General features: G+C 35.7%; 2 protein-coding genes across 5 annotated transcripts; both read right to left on the bottom strand.

Moving 5' to 3' along the window:
• Positions 1 to 2639: 2639 nt before the first annotated feature.
• On the bottom strand, positions 2640 to 6174 carry LOC121218230 (thylakoid lumenal 29 kDa protein, chloroplastic). Of its 3 annotated transcripts, none has more exons than XM_041095096.1 (11): positions 5894 to 6174; positions 5686 to 5793; positions 5407 to 5491; positions 5187 to 5317; positions 4650 to 4715; positions 4491 to 4531; positions 3959 to 4089; positions 3730 to 3836; positions 3277 to 3414; positions 3060 to 3194; positions 2640 to 2905 (listed from the first exon to the last, which is right to left on the bottom strand). In XM_041095096.1, the coding sequence occupies exons 1-11, from the start codon at positions 6008 to 6010 to the stop codon at positions 2795 to 2797; spliced, it is 1170 nt and encodes a 389-aa protein (XP_040951030.1). In that variant the 5' UTR covers positions 6011 to 6174; the 3' UTR covers positions 2640 to 2794. The 3 variants fall into 3 exon arrangements, with proteins under 3 accessions (XP_040951030.1, XP_040951031.1, XP_040951032.1); XM_041095097.1 differs by having other exon boundaries at positions 5283 to 5317; XM_041095098.1 differs by lacking the exon at positions 2640 to 2905 and having other exon boundaries at positions 3054 to 3194; positions 3277 to 3544; positions 3687 to 3836.
• A 1030-nt stretch (positions 6175 to 7204) lies between these two features.
• LOC121218229 (O-fucosyltransferase 7) lies at positions 7205 to 11553 on the bottom strand. 2 transcript variants are annotated; one of them, XM_041095094.1, is made up of 13 exons: positions 11397 to 11553; positions 11047 to 11250; positions 10742 to 10867; positions 10302 to 10401; positions 10157 to 10224; positions 9605 to 9693; positions 9308 to 9488; positions 9093 to 9221; positions 8866 to 8999; positions 8487 to 8700; positions 8080 to 8264; positions 7884 to 7979; positions 7205 to 7754 (listed from the first exon to the last, which is right to left on the bottom strand). In XM_041095094.1, the coding sequence occupies exons 2-13, from the start codon at positions 11239 to 11241 to the stop codon at positions 7598 to 7600; spliced, it is 1674 nt and encodes a 557-aa protein (XP_040951028.1). In that variant the 5' UTR covers positions 11242 to 11250; positions 11397 to 11553; the 3' UTR covers positions 7205 to 7597. The 2 variants fall into 2 exon arrangements, with proteins under 2 accessions (XP_040951028.1, XP_040951029.1); XM_041095095.1 differs by having other exon boundaries at positions 10742 to 10864.
• Between the last annotated feature and the right edge of the window lie 163 nt (positions 11554 to 11716).

The following is an 11716-nucleotide window of genomic DNA, read 5'->3' as shown; positions in this document are numbered from 1 at the left end:
GAAATGATAAAAAAATTTATATAAAAACAACAAAAATTAATAAAAGATTATAAAAAATTTTTGAAAGTATAAAAAGTTGTAAAAATTATATATATATAAGAAAATTATAGACTTTTTAAAAAAATTTTGAAGGATTGGATTAGATTTTAATGGGGAACTTGAACTAAGAGGGTAATCAAACTTGGATGAGGTGTCAGGTAAAGGGTTCGAAAAATAATAGATTTAGTGTTTGGTGGTTTAATGTGGGTCATCAGTAATGGTTTTGGTTGAGAGATAATCAATGTACATTGATAAATATGGTTAGTAGTAATTTTTATTAAAAAATTTTAAAAATTATAAATGTTATAAACAAATTTAAATTTACTACTCTTTTTATAATTTTTTATATTTTTATAAAATTTGAAAAATTTTATATAATACGTAAAAAATCAATTAAGCCCTTCTAAAATAATTAAAAAATAAATTAAGCCCTCGTAAATTAATAAAAAATCAATTAAGTCCTCTACATCAACATTTTTCCACATCAGCTGCCACATCATCAAAATTTTCATGTCAGTTCACGTTACCCACCACGCCAACTAACGATCCGTAGGGGCCTTAACAATCTGTCGGAGAGCCTAATTAATTATTATTTTTGAATTAAGGGCCTCATTGATTGCACCTTTCAATTACTAAGGATTAAGTTGCATTATATGCTCGATTTGTAGTATAAGAAGACAATTTATATTAGTAGGTAAGTTAAATTGTCTTTAGATCATGAGATCAAATTGAGCAAATGACTCATGTTAGAACTATTGTGTGGTCTATAAGTTCAATTGGGAAGATAATTTGTCTTGATTATCGAAGATCGATTAACTTTTAAAAATAAAGACATAGATGTGATTATCTAAATTGACAATACATCGAACATGACTCAAGATGAATAAGTCTTAGATTCGACAGTCGATTAATTCACTTGTGACATCCAAAGTGTAACTTATCTAAATCCTTAGTAATTGAATGCCCATATGTGTATGACTCGTATAGTTTAATATATAGAAGATTTATGCTCTCGAGGTAGTAGGTCGAAAGTTGATATATTGGGTACATGTCTTATGCATGATATGGCTCCAATAACAATAATGAAATCATAGCTTGATAATAAGAGTAAAAGATATCTTCTCATAAGAATTGTATGGATTATGAAAGATACGGTAATAACTATGAGATACAAAGAGAAATCAAATTAAATGAACAAATTTAACTTTAAAGAATCATGAATATCCTATTAGAGTAGCACATATTATAAGCTCATTGGACTAAAGCTTGATAATGGGAAGTTCACTTAGTGGATTGACTCCATTAAATATCTTTGTAATTAAAAGACAAAAAGTCAAAACTTAATTACAAATTATTTTATCCCTAATTAAATATGTTCATTTGAGCACTCTGCTAGCTTATTATACCAATGAACGGATTGCACAAAAGAACCGAGTAAATTGACAAAAGGATGAATGAGAAATAAATTGCATGGATTACTATCTACAATAATTACAATTTTTTCAAGGCAGGCAATAGATGACTTGAAATTAAATTAATTTATTTGAATTATTATTTAACTTCTTAAATTATTCATTAGAATGACTTTTCCTTATTATCTTTTTGGTACATGTCCGTTTTACACTCCATTTTCGAGTTTGCCGATCATATAATGTGATCCCCAAGGTTCAAAACAACGTTCTCTTTTTAGGAGTGCAATGTGCCTTATCATTACACCCCACACTTATTGGAGGCTGTTACTTATTATTATTCTTTCGATAACACCTTTGTAAACACAATTAGATTCGTTATAGGCTTAAGAAGCAAGTGGTTAAAAATGTTAACATCCCCCTCTTCCTTCTCTTCCTCTCTTTCCCTCCTCTTCCCCTTCCCCTTGCTTTTGCTCTTCCTTCTCCTCTCTTCCTCTTCCAGTTTCTTCTTCTTTAAAATCTTTGTTTTCCTTCTTTGTCCCCCTCTTCCTCTGTTGCCAATGATGAGACTATCGACAGTCCCCTGATGGCGTCTCTTTCTGGCAACGATCCTTCATTTCCCTCCCCTCCCCCATTTCACCACTTCTCGTTTGTTTTTTACCTTGGTCTCTTCGTTGGCCTTTTTGACCTCTTTGCTTCTGGTGGCTTTGTTGGTCAGTTTTTGGTTGTGGATGGGGTGAGAATGCGAGGCTCAAAGCTCTTCGGCCTCTCCCCCTCTTGGCCTTTCCTTTTTATGTTTATTCCATTTTTTGACATAATAATATGTTGGCCTCAGTCTACTTGTCATTAGCATCATCCTTGGCCCCCCCCCCAAATGCCATGGTGGTTTTAACTTCCTTCAGTGTGAGTGAGTATGTCCTTGTATGAGATTGCCTGATTTAATTTGAGCTGTTCACACTTATTGCGTCAAGTTAATAGAGACGTATTCATTGCAACGGACATTGACGGAGCTTACGCATTATGTTGGACCGGTGAGTGTTTCCACCATCACTTCCTCTTTATAAAATTCAAGCAGATTTGCTCCGTTTCTTTCTAGCCTACTGGGCTTTGTCTTGTAAACCTGTTTCTATGAATGAAACTTCTATTGACCAAGAACTTATTAAGCTGACAAAATGCAACAACAATGCGTTATAAACATTCAAATGGAAATTGAAGTCTGTATTGATTGATTAACAGTTACAAATATCTTCTTTTTTAATACGCTAAAGCGATGATAAGAACATTCAACTTGGAAAACTTGTTTCGGAGCTAATACCCCATTACGTTGCTTTCTCTTCTTCCTCAGCCTATAATTTGAGTTTGCTCAGTTCAATCTTTTTGACTGGATATGTGTATGCCTCATAATTGATTTGCTGCCCCAAGCAACTTAGCTTTGTGAGTGTGGTTATCAGATCAACCTGGACCAGGAGAATCATAGTCTCGAGTTTAAACCAAGACCCGGGTTTAATGTTCAGCAGGAAGTAATTACGATTTCTTATATTGAACTTGGCAACCATGCAAGGACTAAGCTCTTGCTACATTGAAATACAAAAGGAGAAATAATGACCGAACCTCATAATCTGTCTGGGACACTGTTTCTCGGCTCCGCTGGTATTTTTGAACCCAAAGAGTAACTTCTGGATCATTGACCAATAAAGCCTCTGTAGCACTTTGTTCTGGACCCAAGAATGCAGACATCACGGCAAGCTGATCAACCAAGAAGAGAAAATAAAGACTCGGATTAGGGTGCATGCATGATTGTGACCGGAAAACACAAATGAGGAACTACCTGACGGGGACCAAAGCCAATTTCTTTGAACTTATCTTTCATTTCCTGCACACTTGCTTTCTCCCAAATAGGCACTCTTCCCTCTGGGTCTGGCTCTTCAGCATCACTTCGTCCAAACTGCCGGTCGAACAAGCCCCACTATCGGCACAATATAACAGTAACAGTATCAATAATAGTGAAGTGCCAACTTCAATCACATTTACAGTATTTAAGACTACAAACTCGAGGAGGAAACACCGGTAACGGATTAGATGCGAGCTGATAGAATTTAACAGTAACAGTATCGGCACAATATAACAGTAACAGTATCAATAATAGTGAAGTGCCAACTTCAATCACATTTACAGTATTTAAGACTACAAACTCGAGGAGGAAACACCGGTAACGGATTAGATGCGAGCTGATAGAATTTTGGCTTAAAGAAATGAAATAAGCTAATAGAAAAGAAAACACCTGCCCACTTGAACCATATGCTGCATAAAGTGTACGTCCTTTATCTTCATTCCCACCACATTTGCGAATAGCAGCTGCCAGAAAAGTAGACTTGACAGCAGCTTGAGCTGTTAAGAAATAAATAAATGCCGTGTCGGTGAGTACTAATTATCTGCTTCTTGTATAATTCTAAACTCATTGCTAGATAGCTACAACAAAACTTGAAATATCAAACGTTACAACATATCACCTGCATATTGGATGAGATCCGCATACGAGATAGGTCCTCCCTTGGAATAAGAATCGATTTCCTTCTTAGCTTCATCTAACAAACTCATAGCAGCAGCAAGCCCTTTATTTTCAGGTCGGCTTAACTCTGAGCTTTAAGCAAGAAAAAAGATAAGAAACAAAAGAAATTAAAACATGAATGAGAAGCTAAAGCAAGCGATTCTTCCGAGTCACACTTAAGGAAGGTTTATTAGCAAAACATGTTTGTTGGCAATACATTAGATAAGTCAAGGAAATCCCTTTATTATCTACATTTTAAAAGATAGAAACAGCTCAATAGTAAAACAATATCGACCTTAGTGTCAGTACAATAAATGGCTACCTTAAGAACAGCACACATCACTTGCCTTCAAGTGAGAAACTTCATTTGTAGGTTGTTTGCATAATTAACCCCTCTAGTTTCATTTTAGACATCTATAATGGAGAACAAATTGGCATATATCACATAGTTCCTGAGCACAAACTTATATTCAGCGTGTAAAAACATGACATACCTAAAACGAATTGATCCATTCGAGCCACCAGATTTTGTAGCCTACAAACTTAAGCAGCAGAAAGTTACTATATTTTTATTTCATTTCATATATAGTGAAGTAAAGAAGATACATAGTATAAAATTCCCAAAACCTTTTAACAAAAATCATTTATCTGACCTTGTCATAAGTCATAGCATCATTCAATGCCAAAGTTAGCATGGATGGGATAAGATCTGGGTTTCCCTGAAATTAATGATTGAAAGATAACATTAACAAAAGGTTAATACATGTTCATTGGCCCCTGTACTCTAGTGAAATTTTCACTTCAACCTTTTACTATTTCTTTGGTCACTTTGCCCTATCTACTTTCGTTCCATCCATCATGTTAGCCCCTTGACCATTTTCATTAAAAAAAAAAATCCCATGTGTTTGCAAATTCGCCCCTTGACAATAGGCTTGATACTTGTTTTGGCCAATGTACTGCGATGAAATTCTCACTTTGGCCCTGTACTATAGTCAAATTCTCACTTCAGCCCTTTTACCATTGTCCAAGTGTTTGCACTTGATTGGCTTAAACAACCGCACCATATTTTATTTTAACAAAAATAGTCAAGGGGCAGAGTGAAAAAAACAATAGTAAAAGGACCAAAGTAAGAATTTCACTATAGTACAGGGGCCACAATAGGTGTTAAGCCTTAACAAAATGACCATTACGAGCATAACAAATTCAATGCGAAACCGTAAATTATGTCGACAGACACAAATGCTAGTCTTCACTTTCGAGGCTCTAAACAGGATATGTAAGCATACCGTCATAGCTTTAGCCAAGGTTTCCTTAATACTTGCTGCAGAAGAAAAATGTTGGAATACCATTTAGCATAATAGTTGCATCTTAGTCAATTTAGAGGTGAAACTATACTAAAGAGTAACTTACAGAGAAACTCGGACCGTTGTCTTCGTTGTATCAAATCAGCAGCACTTGCCATTTCAACCCATGATCCTGAACTTGCAAGTAATTCCTAAAAGAAAGGTCAAAACTGACAAAAACTTATCACCACATTAAATTCTAATTCAAGAGGAAGTACATGTTCATGGTTCACACTATGGCATACTATATCCACCTATGTAAAGCTTAAATGGTTTAAAAAGGTAAATTAGAAACATACACATATATCAATTGTAAATTACATAATATCATCTTCTTCCAGCTTACCATGCCAACGGATGCTCCAATGCACTTAAGAACATCTCTACGATGAAAACCATATTCACCACAAACATCAACAGATTGGGTATTATTATTACTACAACGAATAGCAACCTGAAAATTCCAGTGCATGAAATCAAACACTAAAAATTCAAACAACCCAGATCATTAGTAAGCATTTCAAAGGGAATGTAGGTCAAAGAAAAGAACTTACAGGACGAGTGAGGTATCTAGTAGCAGCAATAGAGGGAGAATTGAGAGAAGGGTCAGAGACAGGGACGAGAGAAACTAAAGGTGTGGTTGAAAGGAAAGACACCCTCATTGCCTCCATCTTCCCTAATTGCTAAACCAATTTCCTTGTAACAGAGTTTTGTTTGGCACAAGCAAGAGAGAGCAGATATGTGAAAGGGACAAGGGTGGTGGTGGTGGGGGTGAGAGTAGTGAGTACGTGTGGAGTATGCAATAGCATCGATGATTTTGGATCATCCTTATCTCTATCTATTTATCTATCATAATCTTGATTCTTTTGTTTGTGTGTTTCGACTATGGGATCGGTTAATGGACCCAAATTAGTGGGTATTTGTTAAGCCATAGAAATTAGAAACGAACCTGCTGCCGCCATGGGCTTCCTTTTTCCTATATTTGGGTCAGAGAACAGAAAACAACTTAAGCAAACAAGAGAACTTTGGATTAGATTGCAATACCCTTAGCCTAGGGCCAGGGAAGGGATCACCCTAAAAACTATCCGAAACCAACAAGTTCCGATTCAATCTGATCCGATGAGATATTTCGGGTCGGGTTAGTTTTTAAAAATAATTGGATTTAGGATAAATCTATCTTGTCTCGAGATATTTATGAAATTACCTCTTATTATATTTATTATTTAGATTTAACCCTTAAATTTTAATTCTAAAACACTCCCAGGACACAATCATAATATGGATAAAAACATTTTTAAAAAATAAAAGTCGAATGTAATTTTAATTGAAATGATAAAATTAATATAAGGAAGATCAAAATATTTTTGAGTTCAAATCTAATAATTCTTATCATCCATATGTATTTTTTAAGATATAAAAAGACATAAAAACACTCAAAATAATATTTGTTCTTTTGTAAAAATAACCTTCTGATAATGACCTAATCATTATGTGATATTAATTCAATGAAAGCCTTGATATATAGTATATAGATAATTATTTATGTGTACACATAAGCAAATCCTCGTCACGTCATCAAATAATTGAAAAACTTGGGTCAAGGTTGGGTTTTCTATAAAATTTCAAGGGCTGGTTAGGGGAAAGTTTTTTTATGTCAAGAGTCGAGTAAGAATTGAGACGCAATGGTAAGACTTCGTGGAGCAAAAATCCGACCTGCCCCACCCCACCCCACCCCACCCTATTGCCATCACTAGGGGCAGGCGGCCAGCTAAGTTCTGTTGTCATTGGTATCATTCCATTTCGTCACTTGAAGTAAACGACAAGAAAGAATCACATTAGACATGCAAGAAAAGCAATGGAGATAATTGAAAATTAATAGATGGAAATAGTTCACATTAATTATTATTTCTTTAAGCGGTAGTACAAATATCATGTGCACAAATTATGAAATGCCACCTATGGCACTGCAGAATCCTAGCCAAAGTAATTAAACATCACTAGAGCATGTGAATTTCCTTCCCCTCGTTTTAGCCTTAGCTAAAATACCCTGTCGAATCGGAATCAATTTCCTAAAACTCAACAATATATACACTTCCGCGTCCCCCATTCTTGCAGTGGAACCCCCCCCCAAGCCATATGAATATATCTGATTCATCGATAACAGATAACAATTAACATTACCGTAAGCCAGGTGCCACCACACAACGAGACTGGGGATCTTCGATAAAAATGCATTTGTTTGTGCAGTATCTCATCTATCATCTCATACTGGCAGTAGATGCATTTACATTCTCAGATACCCTCTTGCACAAGCAGTCGGGTAACGGATTTACATAAAATGCTTCTTCTGAACGAAACCTGTCCATGCCCTTAGTTCCTGATACAGGACCTCTTCTCCTCCTCGGTGATCCTTGCCTGTAGCACACAATCCATGAAACAAACAATAACTTGAAAGGGAACTATTTTCTGTTGTACATGCAGGAATGATAAAAATGAAGTCACTCTCTAAGCAACATCTAATTAATTTTCGGACAAGCAACATACAGTTTTTTGTGTATTTCACTGATTCGATTGGAAACCTTTCTGCCTTCCATCAATAACCCCTTTTCGATTTTGTCAAATAGGCGGACTAGTGCTTTCCTGAAGGAGAGAATAAAGGAACTTCAGTAAACCACAAAAAATTAGGATATAAATCATACATATATAAACAAGACGAGTTCCAGAAAATAATTTGACTAGCCTGTCAGGAGAGATGGTTTTCCTATGTCCCAGAAATCGACGGTGCCCTTCAACTGCTCTTGCCATGTTTCCAGAGTGTGATGGAATGAAGACATCACTTTCCACAGATACAATGTAATCGAGTGCAGCCATTTGAGATGCATGGTTGGTGAATGGTTCAAGCTCCTCAACAGAAGCCAATTTTTCCTTCAAAATACCAGAAGATACAAGACAACATTACAACTCCATGTTAGTCCTTATTCACCAACTAGATAAAAGAACCGGTATAAATATCATTAAAAATCAGTCTCACTATAATAATATTTGATTAATAAACTTCAAAATCTCAGTTAACATTAAGTAGCAAATATTTGATGTTATGTTTATTCACTACTGACCCAAAAAGAAGTGATCCAAATGAAAACCTACCTTGCTCATTAAAATGGGATAGCGAGACCGTAGATCAGCCATATGAGTATCACCCCCATATATCTCTCCAGCAGCAATGTATATAGGGGTGTTTGATGGGTATCCCAGACCAGTTAGAAAAATCCCAACCTCTGTTGGGGTTAAGGGGCAATATCCTCTGGATCTCTGTTCCGTTGCATTAATGTCCTTGATTTTCCAATAGGCAGTGTTTTCTCTGCACATTCAGAAAGAAAGTGGCAAAACGAAGAGTTGATCTCTAATCCAAACAGAGGACTAGGTAGTATTGTGTACAATAAAAAGCAATACTCTCCTCCTCCACCTTACAACTCTTTTTCAAACTTCCACTGTGCATATATAGAGAGGTAGCCAAGTGCTATACCTGATTGTCCTCAGCTCTTCAGCTTCAACATCAGATAAACCATGTGTGCAACCACTAAAGGCAAGCATGTCTTTTTCATATCGTAAATGCAACGCAATGAAAGGACCATATGCTCTCATTCGATCAACCAACAACTTCAATAGTCAACAACTTAATAAGTATGACAAATATAGAAACAAAAGAAAAGACTACAAGAATTAGATTGATATTCAGGTCAAAGTAATTACTTTCCCCATTGCTTCAATTTTGGGGGAAAAACGAAGTGCTTCGTAGCAAGCACGACAGCGAAGCATTTGTATGTCAGGAGGCAGATGGTTGTTTGCTAGGCGAGAATCAGATTTAGCGGCTCGAATAACCTGGTAAAACAGGGAGAGATAAGCATAATCAGGAAGAATTAATATACCAATTGGCATAATCAAAATAAAAGCTTCAACAAACAAACCTGAAATTCTTCCCACAGACTAGCTATTTCATCCCGGTAGTACTCCAAACCAGACCAGCTTCTAAAATGCATAACTACTTTGGTAGCAGAAGACAAATCCTTAGGAAGCTTTTTTATGACTTTAACATCATTAGCCAGAGCATTAATAAAATGGTCCTCATCAAAAACATCAGAGAAATTGCTGCAAATCAACAAATAAGAAAATGTATATCCATCACAACCAAAAGAAAAACCTCAGTCAGAAATAGAAAGTAGTGCTATTTTTGTAAAGATTATGACTTGAAGAAGGGAGGCTACCTAGTATCTTGCCAAAATGACCGTTTATCAAGTTCTGGAACTACAAGGGTGGCATTTATTATGCGGGCTACAGCAACCATGTCACATATCTGTAATTCAAGAAAGAGACTCCAGTCAGCTAAATAATTCAGAAAAACTGATATAATGGCTATAGTACCATGGTTCCACTATTTTTATCAGCAAACTTTAACACAAGTAACAATTTAATCATTCAGTATCATACCATATACATAGGAATCCGAAACCATTGTGAGTTTTAGGAGAATTGGACAAATTTCAACAAACAAAAGAAGACAACTTCAAAATATCTTTATAGAAAGAGGAAACCTAGTAAGATCAAGCTTACATTAAGAAGTATTGGAAAAGCATGCAAGTATTGTAGTTCCACAACATTCATAGAAGACTATGTTTCTTCTAATCCAAGTTATGACAAGTCTCATTTTACCCAGCCATATACACCAAAATATAGCAGATATTGACACCATGTATACATATACATACATATATATTATCAAACTAGAATTCAGCCATGAAAAGGAAAGAGATACAGACCCCAGCTCGCATTTGGTTGAGCCCACCATTTGTATGAACTAGAAGGTAGCCTCTTGACTCATCAGGGGCTGCGCAAACAAACCATAAATTAAAAATGAATAAACAGGTACTTAGTAGACACATCAAAAAAGAAATCCAAACCTACCCGTATAATTAGAACCGGGCTGCACACAGGGCACGAAATCGCGATTAGAAGGTTGCTTCCACAACTTCTCAAAATCCAGACTTCCATTGGCACCATTCAACTGTCAAATCTAAAGGAGTGAAAAAACATGAAAGATGCATGACTACTTTGCATCAATACTTCTACCTACTTGACTAGAACCACAATCCTCGCCGAACACCAACAAGGTACCAAACAAATTAAACGACCAGTAAGAAAATCAAAACACTCCCCAGAAAGGGATTAGGTATTTAATTTCCAATAAGTCAATAACCAGTCAACTATCTTTCAAATGGATTAAAGAAATCAAACAGGTCGCAATGTCAATGAGATAGTCCAATTTATAGCAACAACCTTTTCCTCTCTTTTTTTCTCAGCAACCAAACAGAGAATTATCCAATAAATGAAAAGAACACGAAAACCTTGTGAGACGAAAGAGGAGCTTTGGATAGATGAGGCGGAGCCTGCTCTTTCGATAAATGAGGCGGAGTTAGCTCCTGTGTCCACTTTTTCTCGGCACTTAATTTCTGGTAATTTAATTCATGCTGCTACAGAAATGGAGAAAAAAAACAAATTATATAAATATGCAAATCACGGAAAATATATATATAAGTTTCCACATTAGTATCATACATAAATTTTATTTTATGGAAGAAAGAACACTAAAGCTTGGAGAGGAAAATGAAAAAAAAGGAAACCCTAAATCAAAGAAAGAGATAATACTTACTTGAGTGACGGTAGGGAGCTTGTAAGGATCAGTCAAGTCGGAGACTTTAGAAGAAGGAAACACGTGTACGCGAACAGAAAGCAATCCCATCAAAGCTATTACACATATAGCGCACGTTAGCAACTTCCTCAGCACCACCACCACCACCACTTTCCGCCTCCGCCACGGCCACGGCCACTGCATCTTCTCTTTCATTCTTCCCTCCTAAATAGAATAAATAAAACAAAATTACATAATAAAAAAATAAAAATAAAAATAAAAACCTTTCTTCCCTAAAACAAAGCAGGCGAGAAACAATGTGGAAGCACCACCATTAAATGGAAAAGTTACAGAGAATCAAAAATCAAAACCTCAAACTCCCCGTTTTCGGCAGTTTTTCTGCAGTTTCCCTTTGGGTTTCCGCTAGTGAGAGAAAGCTAAAGCGGTCAGTTATGATTTTTTTTTTTTGGCTTCTAATTTTGGATTTTAATTCTTGTTTATTTTGGTTTTGGTATAGCTCGGCTGAGATTTTGGTCGGTTTATAAATAAGATTATTTTAGGTGGTTGATTAGTGGAATAATTAATGGTAATAATTTAATTTCATAATTTTAGGATACTTTTTTACAAAAATAAAAATTTTTAAAAAGGGTCTAATTCGGTCCCAGTCCAGTAATTTTCACACTTTTGAAAA

The sequence above is a fragment of the Gossypium hirsutum genome, chromosome D06 (genome assembly GCF_007990345.1).
Source record: "Gossypium hirsutum isolate 1008001.06 chromosome D06, Gossypium_hirsutum_v2.1, whole genome shotgun sequence".
NCBI lineage: Eukaryota > Viridiplantae > Streptophyta > Magnoliopsida > Malvales > Malvaceae > Gossypium > Gossypium hirsutum.
Note: the sequence above shows the minus strand (reverse complement) of the source record. Positions and strands in the feature narration are given on the sequence as shown.